This window comes from Gopherus evgoodei, chromosome 11 (assembly GCF_007399415.2).
Source record: "Gopherus evgoodei ecotype Sinaloan lineage chromosome 11, rGopEvg1_v1.p, whole genome shotgun sequence".
Classification (NCBI taxonomy): Eukaryota; Metazoa; Chordata; order Testudines; family Testudinidae; genus Gopherus; species Gopherus evgoodei.
Window position 1 is genome coordinate 39,936,734 of NC_044332.1, and position 20,528 is coordinate 39,957,261.

Here is a 20,528-nt window from a genome sequence, read left to right on the forward strand (position 1 = left end):
TGAATGGGAGAGGAGGTGGTTACAAGACAATCTCTCTGTTTGTGGCCCACACTATAAAAGCTTGGCCACCAATTTTAGGTGCTTCTATTGCACCTTGCTGTGGTGGCTGAAGGCACAGAATTAAAATCAGACCAGTGGTTCACTGCCAGGGCTTCCCAAAGTAGAAATGTATTTTGGACTAGGCTTTTAAATAGTACGTACACAAACACACCGATGCAGATTTAATTTTATTCTGATCTCGTTTGTGATTGTTGTGAGAAAATAAAAGTGAAGAAAATAGTATTTCACTTGGACCTGAGAGTTGTGAGGTTCTTCCCTCCTCAGGAAAAGACCATCCACCAAGAGTGTTCTGTTAGCATCTCTCATCAGTTTTACTCTTGCTGTAGACAGCTCCATTGTTCCTGAGAAATGCAACTGTGGTGGAAAGTCCTGACTGTAGAAGGAGAGGTGATCTTACTCATGGAAAGGTTTTGAAGATCAGGACTATGATCTTGAACTAGATTAGGTATGTGATGAAGAGGCAAGTTAGTGACTATTAACATCCAAGTTGGTTGGCTGACATGCTGTGGCATTCTGGACCAGCCGGAGTTTTTTCAAAGCTTGTGTTCATTCCTGGTATAGCAATAATCAAGTAACAATCAATAATTAATCCTGCAAGTGTCAACAGGATGGAATATACTGGTCAGCTCGGTGTTTGTCACATTAGAGATTAGTCTCCTGGTGAGCTACAAATAGAAGTTGTTCATGGCAGCCATCACTATTTGGGTCTCCAGGATCAGTGAGGAGTGCAGAAAGACCCCAAAGCCCCACACCTTTTTTGATGATCTGTCAGTTGAATTGGATGACAGGTGATGAAAGAATGTTAGCTAGTTCTTAGAAGCACCTCTTTTCCCACTATCATCACGTTTTTCTTGTCTGGGTTCACCTTCAGCCAGAAGCTTCTCATCCATATACTGACTTCACATATGTTTTGGGTCAAATGGCTTCTGCATTTGATTTTAAGGAAATGTGTGTCATCTGCATACTGCTGACATTTAAGTCCATGGTGTCTTTCAATCTTCCGTACTGACTCTCTAACAATTTAGCTTACATAAGACAAGTTTATGTAAAACTGCAGACTTTCTAATAATGTAGCTTATGTAAAGAGATCTGGCGACAGATAAAGCCCTGCACATTTTTCAAGATGAAGTTTATTACTAATGTATAAAAATACATTTGTCACAAACGCCTTCACACTTCACACCTCAGTATTTATTATCTCTCCCACCATATGCTGCCTCCAGTGTGACTCACTGCAAAGTGACTATACTCACTCACACAGTCTTTAAAACAGCCAAATTGCTATGGAATCTGATAATTACTGAACCCAAAGCACATAGTGCAAAATGAAGAACTTAGACATCTAAGAAAATTATATTTTCATATATCAGATAATGGATGCCAAAATATTATAGCAGACACCAGAAAGAACTATTATAGTTCGGGTTGCATAAAAATATTATTTAGAAATCATTGTGTAAAGGGCATATGTAACAGTTTTAAAACAGAAAATACAAAACTATTACCTTTGCTATCCTATGCTGACAGTGTATAGGATAATAGATTTTGGCACACAGCCCAAGAAGGTTAGGACTTACAACAGTGTATATACACTGTAGGTCACTTACACAAACCATGTAAATGAAAGCAGTAAAGTGTCCTGTGGCATCTTATAAACTAACAGACGTATTGGAGCTTATGCTTATGCTCCAATACGTCTGTTAGTCTATAAGGTGCCACAAGACTCTTTGTTGCTTTTACAGATCTAGATTAACATGGCTACCCCTCTGATACATGTACATGAAGATCACTAACATGCAGTAGGGAACTTTTAGTCCACTCCAGTAGGGACTACACAGGCCATTTACTGCAAACCACATTGGTACACTTTAGAATTCACACTTGTCTCATGCACATTGCCACACTAAGTAGACAAGACCATAGAAAATCAATTCACTCAAAACTACAACACATAAATTTAATTCAAGTGCCACATTGAGATCACAACTTTCCAAAAAAACTCTGTCCTCACTTCTACAACTTGCTACAATACTTCATGCAGTCTTTTACTACAAACCCAGTATTTTACAGTAGTGCCAAAATTCTCCATAAGAATTCTGCTAGGAGTCAGACAAACCCCAGATTTGTTAGCCTATTGGATATGTTAAAAGGTAAGCATTCTCCTCAGGCATCTGGGAATGGTAAATTGAGAGACAGTATAACCAGAGGTGGAATTACTGTGCTTATTACTACTGTGGTTATTATAGTAGACCAGCATGACCATTATTGGTATGTCATATAGGCTGTTCAGTATTGTATCTGGCGAATTTTTGAGTTAGCTTTGTAAACAGTATATTTTACTTATTTTAAAGTGCCTAGAGCTACCAATAAGGGCTTAAAAATTAAAATAAATTAATATTAATTTGGTTATTTATGTAGAAAATGCTATCATTTAAATGATTAATACTCAGATTATACTTTTTCTTTCTACTAAAAATTCTTTTATATATTTTAATTAAAAAGATCTAGGGCTGACAAAATACCAAATACTGCTTTTCCACCATGCTACTTCAATTATTTGAATGGACCAAATTCTGTTCTCAATTACACCAACCTAGACCTTTGATCTAGCAAGGCACTTAAGCACATGCCTAACTTTTAGCAAGTGAGAATTCATATAGGACAACAGCCAAAAAGCCAGAAATGCTATAATGTATTAAAGATATAATACAATTTTAAATGATTGTCTATCAAATAAAACATGCAGGAAACAAAACAAAAAGATAACTTCCAAAGAGATATATAAGCATATAAGCATATATTGTAAAGGTCTTGTTAAGAAAAATGTCCTCAAATAAACGAAAATTTGATAAAATTACACTCAGCAGGATTTGAATGCATTACCTTTGAAAGAAAAAGCAGACAGTTTAGCCATTACCTAATATTAAGGGTATTTAATAGTATTATTTTGACCACCAGAGGGAGCCCATGTTGTTATTTCAGTATAGTAGAACTGTATGCATGGGAACACATTCAAATATAACAGAGTTCAAACAAGCTCATATCAAGATCTAAATGCAAAAACTCATGCCAATTACATCTAATTTATTGTGTATATAGATTATTCTGCAAAAGCAGTGAGAAGAAGAAAAATGAAGAATAGGAGCTTTCCTACATTTGGGATATATATTTTTCCACAAATAAGGCATATATTAAATTAATTTTCTATGCAACGTTAGAGGAATTAGGCTGGACCAAAATAAAAACAATGTGTCAACGTTATTGTCTGCAGTTAGAATTTATATTGTTAAGGAATCCCACAGAAAAAATAATGTGATTATGTAATTAAACCCTATACATAACATAATGCATACACACAAGGGGAGCTAATTAAAATTGCACATTCTGACACTGACTAACTTTTGAATGCTTGACTTTAAGGGTCTTTTAACATCGTTTTTTGGGTTTAATTTCCTAATTCAAAAACAAAAACCCCCCCAGAAATCCCAACATGAGAAACCATATTGAGCCCCAGCATAGGACACTAACAGGGTTGAGATCTTTAGGTCCGCAGCACAGATCTCTTCCACGTGAGCTAACAGAGTAAAAGATAGCAGTTGTAGGCTGTTATCCTCTCTGGGACCATCATTAGAGGAGGAGAAGACACATGCTTTGGCAGAGGATTTCACAGTTAATTGCTGACAGGAAAGGAATGCAAAGACTGAAGACTTCTGAGTTCAATTCCAGGTTCTGTAGGAGAGTGGTTAGAGACTCTATGCACCTAGCCTGGGTTTTTCTCTGCTCCTATCTACCCCTGCCATCCTGCCTTCTTCCCCCTATTGTCTTGGTCCTGCAACTCCCTCTTCCCCTGTCCCCATAACCCCTGGGAATAGTCAGCCAGTTTCCTCCTGCTCCTTCTCACTGCCTGGGTGACAGCAGGAAATGCACTGAGAGCACAGAAGTGACAGTCTTCCTCCTTGCAGTTCCAGTGCCTGGCTCCACAGAGGCCCCTAGCAACTGGGACAGAGGTGGCAAACCTGAGCCTGAGAAGGGGCCAGAATTTACCAATGCACATTGCCAAAGAGCCACAGTAATAAGTCAGCAGCACCCCCGTCAGCTCCCCCGCCCGCCCCTGGCTCCCAACACTTCCCACCCACCAGCAACCCTGCCAATGAGCGCCTCCCACTCCCTGCCCACACCTCCCAATCATCTGTTTCATGGTATGAAGGAGGCTCTAGGGGGGAGGAGACGGGGGAAGAACGAGGGCATGGCAGGCTCAGGGGAGGGGGTGGGAAGGGGTGGAGTGGGAGCAGGGCCTGTGGCAGAACCAGGGAGTGAGCAGTGAGCACCCCCTGGCACACTGGAAAATTGGCGCCTGTAGCTCCAGCCCCGGAGTTGATGCCTATACAAGGAGCCGCACATTAACTTCTGAAGAGCAGCATGTGGCTCCAGAGCCAAAAGTTGGTCACTGCTTAGCTGAGAGAAATAATTGCAGAGAAAAGCTTGTTCAGTTCCTGCAGCCCTGAGCTGGCATGCATGTGCAGAATGTGCCCAGCGCAGATGGGATCTTTGGAGAATTTAGATGTCAAACTCTAACAAATCTCTCTAGCAAGCATGTGTGAACTGGGATTTTTCAGAGGCTTATACAGGGCCGCCCAGAGGATTCTGGGGGCCTGTGGTCTTCGGCGGTGGAGTGCCTCCGCTTCGGCGGTAATTCAGCGGTGGGGGGGTCCTTCCACTCCAGGACCCGCCGCCAAAGTGCCCCGAAGACCCGCGGCGGGGCCCCCCGCCGCTGAATTGCTGCCGAAGTGGGACCCGCCGGTGCAGCCGAGTCTTTGGCGGTAATTCGGTGGCAGGGAGCCCCCACCGTGAGTCTTTGGGGCACGTCCCGGAACGGAAGGGCCCCCCGCCGCCGAATTATCACTGAAGACTCGGCTGCACTTCGGCAGCGGGGCCTGCTTCGGCGGTAATTCACTGGCTGGGGGTCCTTCCGCCCCAGAATGGAAGGACCCCCTGCCGGTGAAGACCGGGAGCGGAAGAAGCTCCAGGGGCCCGGCCCCGCAAGAGTTTTCCAGGCCCACCGGAGGGAGTGAAGGACCCCGCTCCAGGGGCCTCGAAAAACTCTCGTGGGGGCCCCTGCGGGGCCCAGGGCCTGGGGCAAATTGCCCCTCTTGCCCCCCCCTCTGGGCAGCCATGGGCTTATATCTTGGGCAAAGTGTTATGGGGATGACAAAAGGTTCATCCCTGATGCCAGAGTGACACCCACCGCTAAATTTCAAGTCCCTGCATGGAAATGCTAGAGCTTCTCCAGGAAAAGACTAAGCATTATTTTATTTTATTTTTTTAACATGGACAAACTACATATTTTCCCCAACTTCATTCTCTGAAATGGCCAAACCAGTTTAGCTGAAACTTTCAGCCTCAGGTAGACCCCTGGCGTGGAATATTTCAACCCCAAAAGTTAAAGATTGGAAAAGTTATAAGCACTGAAAATAGGGTTCTGTTGTATCAACCAAGCAAGGTACTAACAAACTTCAACAGGACTTTATTTTGAAAGTGGAAACCTCTTTACCAAGCTGCTGCTGCACCCTCTGTAACTTCCACTCAGCCTCCTCAACTCCTTCCCCCTCCTTCTTGTTTCTTGTCCTTTCAGATCCCAACAGACAGTGCTCCCAGTTCTAATAATCACAAGCAACATCTAAACACCATGAGTCCCATGATGGAAAGTATCAGGCAACCTTAAATACAGGCCTGGCTCCCGGCTCTACCTGCACACAATCAGGACTCTCCTGTCTTCTGTAACTTTTTCCAAAATGTATCTGAGATGATCATAGATTCTGTCATTTAGCCTAGAAATTTAAGCTGAACTACTAGACCCAGTCATATCTAGGTTTAGTTCTATAAGACTTTTCAAAACTATTTCAAGAGATATTATCATACAATTATTAAACTTAACTAATCCAACAGAAAGCATTTATATTCTTTTTTCTAAGGTAAGAGAGTCTAGAATTGATTGTTTCCATTCCCCAAAATATAACTGATGACATTAACACAATCATTTCATATTTTGTTTCAGTTATTTTATGCTCAGTTTAATTGTGTCTTTGTATTAAATGATGTGCACTAAAGTAACCCCAAATGCAAATGAATTCCTGTTTGGTACAAAAAAATCACTTTGCAGCTTTCTTCAGACAGAAATGCATTTTTGATCCATTTTAATTGAACCAGGAATACTAAATGCTCCCATATAGTGGGATATTTGGAAGGCATACATTAGAAGAAAAATCTTATGTTACTCATCAAAAAAGAAAAAAGGTGAGAAGAGAAAAAATTAAGCTATGAACATACAGCTCAAATAATTAGATGGTGAATATGGAAAATCATCTATTCTAGAGCTATTAAAAGAATTAACATAAACTGAATAAGAGATGAATACATTTCATATTTAAAGAGTGGAATATATATTTAATTTGAAGCAAATTTATGAGCCATGTGAAAAGATTTGTGAATTATTTACATGCAAAATTAAAACAAGCAAGTTCTACGAAAATAATAAAAACAAAAAATTTGGAAATATATCAGGATCCGTGCAGGATGTTTTCTTACAGAACATAGTATTTTAAAGAGCTTCCTTTAAACTTCATCCACCTCAGTGCTTGGCTGATCTTTGAAGGGTACTCTAAACCAGTGATTCTCAACCAGGGGTCCGAGGCCCACTGGGGGGCCATGAGGTTTCACGGGGTCCTCCGAGCAGGGCCAGTGTTAGACTCACTGGGACCCCGGGCAGAAAGCTGAAGCCCCACTACATGGGGCTGAAGCCTGGGGCCACAAGCCCTGCCACCCAGGGCTAAAGCCAAAGCCTGAGCAACTTAGCTTTGCGGGGGACCCCTGTAGCATGGGGCCCCAGGCAATTGCCCTGCTTGCTACCCCCAGTGCCTGTGTTGGCTTTATATGCAGAAAACGAGTTGTGGCAGAGGTGAGCCGTGGAGTTTTTATAGCATCTTGGGGGCCTCAGAAAGAAAAAGCTTGAAAACCCTGCTCTAAACTGCATCTACCACCAGCATCATTAAGGGCCATTCCAGTAGCCAAGGATAACTGTGGCATAAGGATACTCCGGACGTGCAATTTAGCACGAACCTAGTAGCTGTTCAAGTGGCTCTGCATTACACAAGGATTCATCTATACAGGGGGAATCCTTCTCTGGCTGCTAATGCTGGATTTAGCGCAACTTTGCATCCTGGATCAGTGCAAAGCTACCCCCACACATCTGAGAATCTGGACCTGTAGGCATATTTTCCAGGTCAATCAAATCTTCAATTGATAGCAGGATATGAGAATGGTACAAGTTGTTCAGGTACTATAGTATTGGTATAATTCATAAATGCATATATAAATAAATCTGATATGCAGTAAACTAAACATTTGTGCATTTACACATTGTTTGGTGCACTGGCTTTCACTTTCAGTAAATAAAAAGAAGTATGAACTTGTGGCAAAGGCATAGAAGTATGAGCATAATCATGAGCTATTCTGTTCTACATAGGTTCCTATACCACACTCATCACCACAGTATCTGAGCATCTTTCAGTAGTGCACTAAGCAAAGTTACTAACATCTCATGTTTGTTCTCTCATCTCCCTGAAGAAGAATTGTATGTAAAGTGTTTTTTTGAGGGTTTTAAATATATGTGTGTTGCTATATGTTTATGTCAGAAAAGTCAATATCAAAGAAAGGTTCTTTTCACTTAGAGAAGGTGGTGGTGTAATTTGTGATGGTCCTTGGTTCCTGGGGGAGTTCATCCCCAATCTTGACTGCGCTCCAAGAAAGTTCTGGGCCCTGCACACAGGAGCTTAACCCTCACTGCAGAAAGTTACATTGTGCCAGAAAAGTGAAATTGTCAACCACATTCTTCATCCCAGAGCTTTAGCTGATCTTTTAGATAACTTGGACCCAGGCCATTGAGCAACTTGAAGATAAGGGCTGAGACTCTGAACTTGACTTGACATTCTATGGGAAGCCAGTGTAGCATGCAGAGGACAGGTTTGATGTGTTCACAGTAGTCTGTGTTGCTGAGGACAGTAGCTGCAGCATTCTGGACCAAGTGGAATTTCCTAAGAGCTTGTGAGCGGTAAACAAACCCCACAATGGTAACACAGGATTAATAAGCTGCTCTGGGTTTAGCCAGCCTCACCCTGCCACACCTGCAAGAGATGCACGGACTGGAGGAGGAGCTAAAAGGGAGCAGAACAGCTCACTTGCAAGCAGGCCAGGAAAGAGATTGGACCTGTGAAAAGAGCTGAGGGAAGACAGGATCTCTCCCTGCAACAACTGCCCAAAGGTGCCTCCCTGAGGGAAGAGAGGCCCTGTTAGGGTTGCCAATTTTGTTTGGATATATTCCTGGAGATTTCATCGCATGACAATCTTTAATGAAAGATTAATCTTTAATTCCTGGAGACTCCAGGCTAATCTTGGAGGACTGGCAACCCTACCTGCTGCAGATACTCCCTGAGAGGGAGGCATTCCCTTCTCTCTTATATGGGCTCAGTGTTTGCATTAATTCCCCTTCTTTTGTCTATGGACTACCCAGCAGGATAGAGACTGAGAAGTGACCTGGCCCAGGGCAAAGCCACCACATGGCCACAAGGAGGTGCAAGCGGTGAGCTGACCTCCTGGCACATCTTCTCACCACAGACAGCAAACTCTGGACAATCCTGGGATAATAGGAAGTGGCTGAGGGAGGGCAGCCTTAAGGTTTCCCAGGTGTCAGACCTTTAATAGGCTTCACGGGGCCCTGAGCTGGAGTCTGGTGGAATGGGAGGGCCTGGGCTCCCCTACCAAACCTGCCTCCACAGTATGAAAGGCCTAAGCCCAGACTATGAGGAGATGCTCTGCATGAGCGAAGGCCATCATAGTGCTGAAGGCTTCATGCTCAGGTATTCTGTATTGCTGTAGGCCAATCAAGAGGTGACAAAGGTGTGGTCAGCGTTTGCCAGGATGTGATAGTGTCTCCTAGTCAACTGGAGACAGTAGAAAGCATTACTCACAGATGCTGCCATGTGAAAGCTTAGCTGCAGTGAGGAATCCAGGAGCATTCTTAAGCTACAGACTGAATTGACCAATTATGAAAGTGTATCTTCAACCAAAGGTGATTGCACCATTGCTGCAAACCTTCCAAATGCTTTCCTTTGCCCACCAGTATCACCTGTGTTCTGTTTGGGTTCAGTTTCAGCCAGTTGATATCATCCATGAGCTGATCTCATCCAAGCACTGGGCCATCTGGGTAGTAGTCGTATGCCCATTTGTGGGGAAGGATAGGTAGAGCTGTGTGACATCAGAATACTTCTGGCACCCGAGTCCATATTTACCTAGTGGCTGCATGCAGATGTTGAATAGGACCGGAGAGAGCATCGATCCTTGTGGGATTCCACAAGTGAACTTCCGCTCTACTACTTCGCTTCAACTTTGCTACCAACTTCCTGTGTATCTCAAGTATGTCACCTAACCTCTCTGTGCCAGAGTTTCCTCATATGTAGAATGGAGATTATCATACCTCACAGAGGTGTTGCGACCTTAATTCATTTTAGAAAGGTTTTAGAATGGAAGGTGCTATCGAAGTGCGTAGGATTACTATTATTAAGTTCATGGAAAAGTGTTAATTTTCATGCAGGATAAGGCTGGGTCAGGAAGTGTTATGCTGTTAGTGACAGAGCGGAAAAAGGAACTGCGTATGCAGTAGTGTCAGTATGCTTAATAAAGGCTAAAAGACATGATTAAGAAAGGTTACTATCTCTGAGGAAGAGGGACAGGCAGATTGGGAGAGGTGGAAGTGAACAAGAACAAATGGCTTCCTTTTTCAATTAGTTATATTCACATTAATGAAATGGGCTAAAGTATTCTTTTGCTTTATCTGATGTGAAGAAAGATTTTCAATTTCCATTTAAAAATTCTATTTTTTTTAAAGACATAAAATAAATGAATCATTTTAAAATACTATGTCCAGAAAAAAAAACATCCAAGCAACATTATATATCCCTGTAACTCTCCCACCCTGGCCCCAGCAGGAACAGACTCCGTTACTATTATTTCTTCCTGCTATTGTGGTTATTTTAAACCCAGACAGCATTACCAATACCTTATCATATGTGTGTTCCAATTGGTTAGTATGAAGGCAGAGAAGCACTTTTTGAAAGGGAATTGGGATTATGGCTATTCTGTGCAGATAAGGTAAAATTCAGCCCTGTGTAAAGGAACAGTACAAGGGCTATGCATTACATAAACCCACTTAAGCCCTCAAAGTAGGTCTGAATTAGGACTATAATGGTGCCTTGGCTTGCACTGGCCCTCCTTCACAGGGATGCATTTCACCCACACACTCTTTCATCCCAGTGACTTTATTATAGAAATGAGCCCCAGATGTGAAGTTCTGATCCAGGCACAAGCTGTTGCAATTTCCACAGTAGCTGAATATATTTGAAACAACAGACCTTCTTTTTTTTTTTTTTTAATGTCCTGGTCCTGGACCAGCAATGAGAAAGAGAAAAGTTCATCCACTGCCCTTTGATCCTGCAAAGACTAAATCCCAGTTGTAGCCTGGGATTTTCCATGTGCGATAAAGTTACACGTGTTTTAAGCCTTTGAAGGACTGTGACCTTTCCCCCCATCCCTTTTTATTGTTTTGCTGTTTTTCCAATTTAATGCTATATTTATTCTTTTCTATTTTCAAAGTAGTGAAGGATGATGTGTGATTTACCTTATTACAGTTTTTAGATACTGGGCAAAGAGCATTACTAGACATATTCTCCTTGTCAGGCATCCCTAAAAGAAAACAGGGAATACATCAATACCGCATACTGTGCATTCTCTAAATACTAAAGCAACCATTCATGAAAATAATAAAAAAATTAGGAGGGTGTTAGCAGTTTGAATACATGTGCATTTACTTATGAGGTTTAGTAGTTAGTGTAAGTTTGATCCACATTATTCAGAAATGAAAAATGTACTTCCTACCTACGGATGAAAGCTGTAAAGATGAAATGCCCATTAAGAATAACAAATGTGTAAATCCTACATGTATCGGCAGGTTAAGCAGACCTCCCCTAATTTTAAGATTTCAAGACTGTACATGGGCATTTGGCTGGGCACACACAAAACTCAGAAATTTTTGTGCCCGGGGATTACACTGCATTTTAATATTTATAAACAAAAATAGCACTGCCCATAACAACCTATTGTTCTATAAAACATAATATATAATATAACATTGGTATGTGTTTCTTTAGAAGAATGTTCTGTGTTAAGATGTCATATGAATCCCATGGGATGCAGCAATAACCACTGCAGATACAACAAATACACCAAATGCATAAACGTACTGGCCAACATTTGCAGATTTGAGCAACTAAAGTTAGACATCCTACACCCGTATTCAGGCCCTAAATAAACATTCTTGATTTTCAGAAGTGCTGAGCATCTACAACTCCCAAAGACTTCATTTCAATTTAGGTACCTAAGTGGGGATTTAGATACCTAGATAGGCACACAAGTTTGGATGTGTTGCCCTCAGCACTTAACACAAACACTGAATGCAGTCCTCAAATTGACTGGTGTGTAGTAGGTAATTGTTCCTTGCTATCCCCCACTCCTCACTGCTTTCAGCTGAAAAATGGACAGGTAAAAGAAAGAAAGTCGAGCACACCGTCCCCCCTCCTCCTCTTTTTTTTTTTTTTACAGTGGACACGGACACCACTTCCTGTCCACACTAAAAAAAGATCATGCACCCAGGAGCGGCGCCAGAGTTTCTGGCACCCTAGGTAGAATTCGGGGGGTGGCATTTTGTGCACTCCCCATGGGGTGCGCGGCAGCTTCCAGTTCCACTCCTATCGCACCACCGAAGAAGGACCCTCTGCCAAAATGCCACAGGCGACAGCGGAAGTCACTGAGCTGCTCAATTGCCTGTCGCTGTTTTCCGCGGCACATCGGCAAAAGGTCCTTCTTTGGCGGTGCAGTCGGAGCGGAACCAGAAGCTTCCATGCGCCCCGTGGGGAGCGCACAAAATGCCGCCCCCCGAATCCTGGCACCCTAGGTGACTGCCTAGAGTCGCCTAATAGAAGCGTCGGCCTTGCATGCATCACAATGCTTAAAGAGAACAAAACTCCAATATCTAAGGAGGAGGGACTTTTTAAAAACTGATTTCCAAATATATATATATTTACTTACTGTCATTGTTAGAGCCACTTTCCATAACACCATAAGGAGGAGCCAGAAGTCCTGACATGTACTGTCGATATTTCTGAAAAACAGTGACAAATTCACTAAGATACAGATATACATTCCATTCCTTGGATGAATGGAAGTTTGAATTCATGAGGTCTGCTCTCTTGTGCTTCATATGCACCTGAGCTGTATATTAATGGCCAGTAAGAAATGTCCTATCATATCATAAAGCTATAATAAATGCTTTATCATTTAAACAATTGCTTGCTCTTTTGATCTATGTTCATTGCACTGGCTTTATCAAAAGTCATAATGCATTTCCACTCACCTCCCTTCCTGACCTACCCAGAGTGTATGATTTTGGGTTCCAGCATAAGCTGATATAGTACACAGAAGTGTACACGAAGACATGAGCATTTATGCAACTGTTTGTAAGGCTTGCTTGAAATTAAACCAAATTGAACAAGTTGTTTTATCTTAGAGGGAGGAGGGAAGGCCACTAATTAAGAACATAACATAAGAATGGCTATACTGGGTCAGACCAAAGGTCCATCTAACCCAGGGGTCACCAACCTTTCAGAAGCGGTGTACTGAGTCTTCATTTATTCACTCTAATTTAAGGTTTCGCGTGCCAGTAATACATTTTAATGTTTTTAGAAGGTCTCTTTCTATAAGTCTATAATATATAACTAAACTATTGTTGTATGTAAAGTAAATGTTTAGAAGCTTCATTTAAAATTAAATTAAAATGCAGAGGCCCCCGGACTGGTGGCCAGGACCTGGGCAGTGTGAGTGCCACTGAAAATCAGCTTGTGTGCTGCCTTCGGCATATGTGCCATAGGTTGCCTAACCCTGATCTAACCAGTATCCTGTCTTCCAACCATGGCCAGTGCCAGATCATTCAGAGGGAGCGAACAGAACAAAGCATTATATCGAGTGATCCACCCATCATCCAGTCTCGGCTTGTAGCAGTCAGATGTTTAGAAACACCCAGAGCACAGGGTTGTGTCCCTGACCATCTTGGCTGATAGCCAACAATGGATCTATTCTCCATGAACCTATCTAATTCTTTTTTGAACTCAGTTATACTTTTGACCGTCACAACATCCCATCGCAATGAGTTCCACAGGTTGACTGTGCATTGTGTGAAGAATTAATATGGGGTTCATCAGTAAGATTTTTTTACTGCATATTATCATCATCTTGCCTACAGTTTCTAGGCTAGACACAGTTTAAAATAGATCCCAACAAATTGTAAATTGAGGGTGACAATTCTGAATTATTTATTCCATCACATTAAATAAACAGAGGTTTCCAAAACCACAAAAGCATAGTACACATGTTAATACACTGTTTCAATAGTTAAACTGCATTAACAGTCGGAACTTTGGATTGATGAAAATAGTGTCCATTACATCGCTGTGAGCATTATAATCATAACAGGTGCACAGTAATTGATATTGTTCTTCAGTGAATGTTGGTACAGTGTAGACATGATCAATAGCACTCAAAGCTTATGTAACCTGCTGTCTGGGATTTAAGTAACTCCCCACTAACCTGGGAAATAATATTATGGGAAACATTGTCCTATTTAATACAAAACTATATAGGGAATACCTACAGGCAGTTTTGTTTTCAATCATATACTGCTGTCATGCTTAAGGGTAAACGTTTGGAATTGGCAGGCAATCAGCTTATACCCAAGGGAATACTAACACTAATTAACAGGGTAGGATGTATCTTGTAGCCTGGCTATATATGCACTGAGCTGAAGTTGAACAAAATAACTAGTTTAAATGCATGTAGGTTTCAACTAAGTATACATTAACGATTGAACCACAACACTTCTTTCATAATACAGTTGTAATTAAAAAGGTTTATTCTTTGCCCTGTGGGACTGGCTTGATGTATTTGCTTTAAATATGTTGTCTGCTGGATTGTAACAGTTGCCTGAATTACTTTTTCAAAATTTCTTCTGTGTGGAATTGGATATAAAAATGCCATTAGTTCTGGTACTAAAGAATGAATGCCTTGTATTCTAAATGGTAACAAAAGCTACAAACTGTATATTCATCTTAATAACCCAACCCTATTTTTAGACAAATTTTACATACTAAAAGCTTAGTAATATTTTATTTAAACCTCATACATAAGCCACCTACAAACCATTAGGAGCAAAATATTTGCCATTATAAGTAAGTATTCCTGGGGCTTTAGCCCTTACAAAATCCTCCTCTCTTCCACATTGTGTATCTCTTCTGCATACCACACTCAACGCTTGTCCTGTGAATGAAATTTCCAATGACATCACTAAGAGACCCACAGAGAGCAGCAGAGATTAGAATTTTGCCCTTAGTTTTAAAAAAATGTGTATTTCTCACCATCACATCATGTTCCTTGTCAACTGCAGCACTGTAGTTTGTTCTCTGGCTAATTATTTAATATGCTTCCTGACTTACACTGCTTATGAAAGGAAACAGGTAATATACGTCATTTCCAAAAATGATTTGGGACTAACTCAGTGAAAAATACATAGAGAACTCTTAATGAACCACAGCCACATACACGCAGACATTACTGCTGTCAGCAGGCATTCAACCTTCAGCACCAAAAGTGCAAAGTTTTACACTTCTCTTTGCTGTGGGATGTAACTAGCCTGTATAATTGCTAGGGTCAGCCAAAAAGGGAGAGATATAATTACACTCAAGCAACCAGTGATACCCAATACCACTGGGAGCTGATACGTTAGGGCTGCTGGAATCCCATGTGGCTTTCTGTGCAGGGCCAGCTCCAGGCCACAGCGCGCCAAACACGTGCTTGGGGTGGCATGCCACAGGGGGCGCTCTGACAGTTGCTGGGAGGGTGGCAGGCAGCTCCACCGGAGCAGGGGGACCAGCTGACCATTCGCAGAAATGCCTGCGGGAGGTTCACCGGAGCGTGGGACCGGCGAGTGGCAGAGCGCCCCCCGTGGCATGCCGCCGTGCTTGGGGCGGCGAAATTGCTAGAGCCGGCCCTGTTTCTGTGTTATAGAAACCTACTATTATTTAAACCACAACCCCAGTTTTAAGTACCTCAAAACTTTGTAGATGGTCTCTAGCAGTATAACAGGTCCAATATTTCAGGCTCATCTCAGATATTATTTTCTTAATTATTTGGGTTCACAATGCTTAAACTTTGGAATATCACTATCTTCCCTGCATATGTGCAGACATAGCCACACGCAGCCCAGTGTTACACCAGAGGAAGCCACAGCAAACAAGGCAAAAAGCCTGAAAGGTAGATAGTCAGATTTATGCCACTAGAAGACCCTTCCATTCCACTCTGGTGGGCCTGCTCAGGGGACCAGTACAGCAATGGGCATTGCTGGCCAGCAAGGCAGTAAAGCCAACATTACTGGGGAGGCACTGATTCACTGCCTCCCCTTAGAAATCTCTGCTCTAAACGACTTTAGGGGCCTCAGCAGAAACTAAAGCTGCCCTCCCTACTACAGCAGAAAGATTGAGAGAAGGCAGGCATCAGTACCATCAGTGCTTTCCTGTTAGAATAACCCTCCCAACTGGAATGCAGGTTGCCAAAAGGAGGTGCAATTCACACCACTTTGTATTGGCTTTGGATGAATATGGCTCAATGTAACTAAAACGGAGCCTTCCCTCAGTCAAATTAATGCCAAAGGACATTCACTCGCAGAGAGGTTAGATTATCCCGTGCTGAGGAAGCATGTGTGCTAAGGCTGCATAAAGATTCACAGTATCCGGCTGAGTAATAGAGTCCCAAGCATGCTATCTTTCAAAGCTGAGATAATGAGGAAAATACAATATTCAATGCAAGACCTAGCTTGTTACTGCAGTGTCTGTAAATAAAAAGAAAATGTGATAAACAAAAGTGTTCTGCTTGGGAACATTTGCAATGATTCCGCAGATTAAAAGAACCAAATATTTACATAAGATTTTTTAGAATGCATTCCGTTTGTGGTACGAGCCCTAAGAAAAAGTGTCTTACAAAAGGCAAGAGTAGCTTTCAAATCACCAGCAGCCTGCTTATTACTAGGAGCCTTGAAAATCTGTAAAACCAACATGACAGCACTCAGTGACCTATTCATCGTGTCTTCATTACACTTTCTAAATCTACCAATTTACAAACTCCGTGATGCAACGGTTTAAAGATTAGACCCTCCCTGCAACTTCTGAACAAATTCAGGACCCTGCAGATTAACATCAATAATAAAGACACTAGTTTTTAACCAGAGCACTTCTATAATGTCCATGCAGTTGAGAAAATTAAACCTGACACTTTTATCTCCTGAAGCAAAGGAGAGTTTTAAAGTGCAAACACTAGAGGAAAACTAAGGAGGACAACATATTCTTCAGAATGGGGGGCGGGGGAATGATGCTAGTGAATTTTCACATGCTTACAGTTTTTAAAGACACACACAAGCATGCTTTTCAGAGCATCCCCCACACACTGTTAGTTGGATTGTGTTCAGTGGTACTTGGCTGCTGGTCTCAAATTATGTTTCCATTATAACTAGATTTCCTTCCACAGCATTAACATAATTTGGCAAAGACTCTTACATAACAGCTTTTAAAAAGAGGTTTGTTTATTTTTAGTGCCAACATAAACTCTTTATGAGCCCATTCAATGCTATTAGGAAGGACAATGACTGTGAACTATTGGGGATACCTGGAGGATAAAATGTGCTAAATTACCATCCACTCCCTTCCCTTTTCTATTGCAAATCTCTGAAGCAAAGAATGGAAAGGACACATTGTAAGCAAAAGTCACCTATTTAGCACAAACACGACAAATAAAATCATATGCTATTTAACGATGTGTCCAAGTATAAGATCCTATGTTTGCTCCCCCCCTCACTGCTTTATAATATGTAAGGGGGAGCAGAGCCACAAAAATCCTGCAAACAGGGGTCATACCGATGGCAAATTCTGCTGCACACAGCTGCCTCTGTCCCTTCCACAAGAACTATGAAAAAGCTCAGCACTAAATCAACGAAGGGGCATACATCACAGGGGAAAGGATGGAACTGGGGAACAGTCACCCTACATGGTATGTTCCTTTTTCCACTATGAGTAGGGTGACCAGACAGCAAATGTGAAAAATCGGGATGGGGGTGGGGGGTAATAGGAGCCTATATAAGAAAAAGACCCAAAAATCGGGACTGTCCCTATAAAATCAGGACATCTATGAGCCACACATTATGCACCAAAACAGGAACGATTACTGCAGCTTGGATTGACAAAAAGGGGGAAAATACAGAGTTCAGGTATTGGATAGAAGCCAATGCCAATGCTGGCCAGCCCTGGAGAGTGGAAGATGCAGCAGAGAAGCAACCGTTCAAAAATGGCTTTCCTTACTTAGGTTGTTTCCTTGCAAGTGAGTGAGTGTGAGAATCGAACAGAGTCCACAGGTTCAGAAACAAAAGATCAAATCCCCAACTAAGTATCTTTCTTAGTCTTTGAAATCTTCTCCAGATTTACAGAACACTCATTACTTTATACTAGTCAGCTATATTCAGGCTCTGCAGAGGTGAGCATCAGGAGCTAGTTACAATTCCTTAACGTGGCAGGTCAATCTATGCCAGTGCTGCCCCGACTGGAGCACCCTAGCAATTGGTCTCAGCGGAGTGGAGCTCTGTGCTGGAGTTTGGTGGAACAGCTGGTCGCAGGAACTGGCTCCACCAGCTTTATGTCAGTGGGAGTTCCTTTCCATCAGGGGAATCCCCTGTTGCCAATTTTCAAGCACAATCTGATCCCTAAATGGCACAAAAGGGCCCGATCGTATTCAAAGATCTAGCCCGAGTTGTCTATTTTCTTAATATGATAAATATTTGATCAACACCGATGCCCTCAAAAACTGCTTCTTCTGAGCTTTGGTCATACTGCTCGTACCAGGCAAAACAAACAATTCAGGCTTATATGGCATGTTGCTACTTCCTATGTTCATACGGAATCTGAATTTTTGCCAAAATTATACTGAATGACGGAAAATAGCCAAATGATCTGCATTAAGTCCCCCTTCTTACTACAACACCAAGCACAGATCATTCTTTTCAAAAACAAACTTTTACAATATGGCTAATATTCTTTGTGTCACTCTTCATTGGACTAAAGGAAGGCCTAAGTCTTGGATAAATGGCCTAACATTTCTGCATGTTCTGTGATAACATTGCATTCATCAGCAGATTATGGGAAAGCTATTAGGCATTTTCTCACTTTCTATACTGTGCATGTTCCTAAAGAAAAACCATATGACACATTCACATTTGTACCATATTATGTTCTGAGACTTGCAGAAACTCACTGGCATGATTCTGATTTAAGATATTGCCTGCTCAGTATATCAGGGTAATTAGTAAGTGTAAATGCAAGCTCAAATAGAAAAAAAAACCACACTGCAAGTCAATGTCACTTAATTGAATGTCATAAAAAGGACTTGCCCAAGGGCTATTTATTATCGGAAAGTAAATCCTTGACTGAGGTTGCAGTAATATCATTACTACTACTGCCATAACTGACTCAGATGTTAACCCAATCTACACTGGAGTGGTGATAAGCACCTGAAAAAACTATTCAGATGAGGGCAAAGTTTCAGGAAGTGAAGCAACTCAGGTTCCTCAGCATCAATGGTCCAAAACTTCACCTACTGATTAAGCAATTTCGACTTTATTTAAAAATTGATCTTTAGAGCAAAATTGACTCCAGAACAAAAAACTGTTCACACCACACGCTCCATGCTCTCTTAAATGGGGCTTCAAGACGGTGGCAAAGGAAGTAACCCAGGCATGTAAGAAACGAACAGGGATTCTTGTGTGGATTGCACTCTAAAATGTGCTTTTGAAAAATATGTCTGAATTTAATTTTTCTCACATCTCAAAGAGGGGGATTAATCTGTGTCATTCCATTACTTATAGATGTGTATTGAACAGCATGCATCCTAGCAGAAATCCAATTGGATGAGGTAAATTGCATCTCCTGGTAGTATCCATGTGACTTACAGTCAAGAGAACCTAATGAAAATAGTCTGAACTTTGTTCAGAAATACAAAGCAGCTATTGGATGGTAATACAATAAGATAGAATAATGTAAAATACTTATTGTATCACCACACTGCATATTACAGTACTCAATGTTTAGATACGAGTTATGGAGCGCATACACTGTACTATGGGATAATTTTTATCTCAGTACAAAAGGAAGTACATAAACTACATACATACATGATTTGTGTTGGACAGTGCTTTAAAATCTATTATATATTCCTAAATACTAGCATATATACCATGCAGCCAATATAATGAAATTCAAGTATTTTCTAAAATAATTTAAAAAAATTAGAAAGGAAAATGGAGACTAAATTAAATGAAAAAAATAAGGCAACAAGTAAAGATTAAACATATTTTTCCTGAAATGCAGAAAGAGAATGAATAAAAAGTGATACTAAAAAGTTTTATTGGACAGGTACAAAGCAGACATTTGTGTATTCAAATGTTCTCTAAATATATCAGCGCTACTCGCAAAACCTCACGGCCAAAAGTCAGTTGATTTCCGACCCCAAAATTAACCCAATTAATGGCAGCTACTCTGAAAGCAGTACATATTATACCATGTACACACAAAATTAATCCTGCACATTTTTCCTTGTTTATTTACCACTTTTCAAAATGTTTTCAGCTTAGTTCTAATCAAATTTGCTTTAGCGTTTATTTCACTTCTGTGTCTTGGGGGCATATTTTTTCTGCCACATTCCTGCTTAAATCAATTTACTGTGCTTGAAAAACTTTGTGTGCAGTATTTGCTCGATTACAGAATCTCCTTGAGTTTAAGTCAAGAAGAAAAATGTGCCCAGTTCATTGAAATCATGCCAAATAAGAGACGTCGTTAAGAGATATAAATTCTAGACAACAGTGCACTGTAAAAAAAATCAGCTCCCAGGGAAATTAATGCATGAACAATGATTAAACAAATTACTCAGTTCTATTCTACTACCTCTAATTTAAATATAGAAATGACATCATGCAGCTCTCTGGTTCTAAACTCAGCATGTTTAATTCTGTTTCCTGGAGGAATCCACTTAGTAAATGAATGAGGGGGATTGTGCATGCTGAAATGAGGGCAGAAAAATATATATAAAGGAAAACAAATGACCCATCTGCAACATGTATTCTTTCACTACACTTCTAAAATTGTGACATAAATCATTTACTTATACTAAGTAAGTTACAACTAAATATCTTTAAAGAGAAGTTCAAGTAGAAAGTACCT

General features: G+C 41.1%; 1 protein-coding gene across 5 annotated transcripts in view; it reads right to left on the bottom strand.

Moving 5' to 3' along the window:
* Positions 1 to 20,528, bottom strand: part of RAPGEF4 (Rap guanine nucleotide exchange factor 4) — a 227,608-nt gene that overhangs the window by 91,098 nt on the left and 115,982 nt on the right. For 4 of the 5 annotated variants that reach the window (XM_030580527.1, XM_030580526.1, XM_030580525.1 and 1 more), the window contains 2 exons: positions 12,256 to 12,328; positions 10,790 to 10,854 (listed from right to left, as the gene is read on the bottom strand). In XM_030580527.1, coding sequence (XP_030436387.1) covers positions 10,790 to 10,854; positions 12,256 to 12,328 — 138 coding nt within the window. Of the gene's footprint in view, positions 1 to 10,789; positions 10,855 to 12,255; positions 12,331 to 17,697; positions 17,703 to 19,499; positions 19,508 to 20,528 lie in introns of those variants that run through there. The other variant, XM_030580529.1, reaches the window with a different exon arrangement.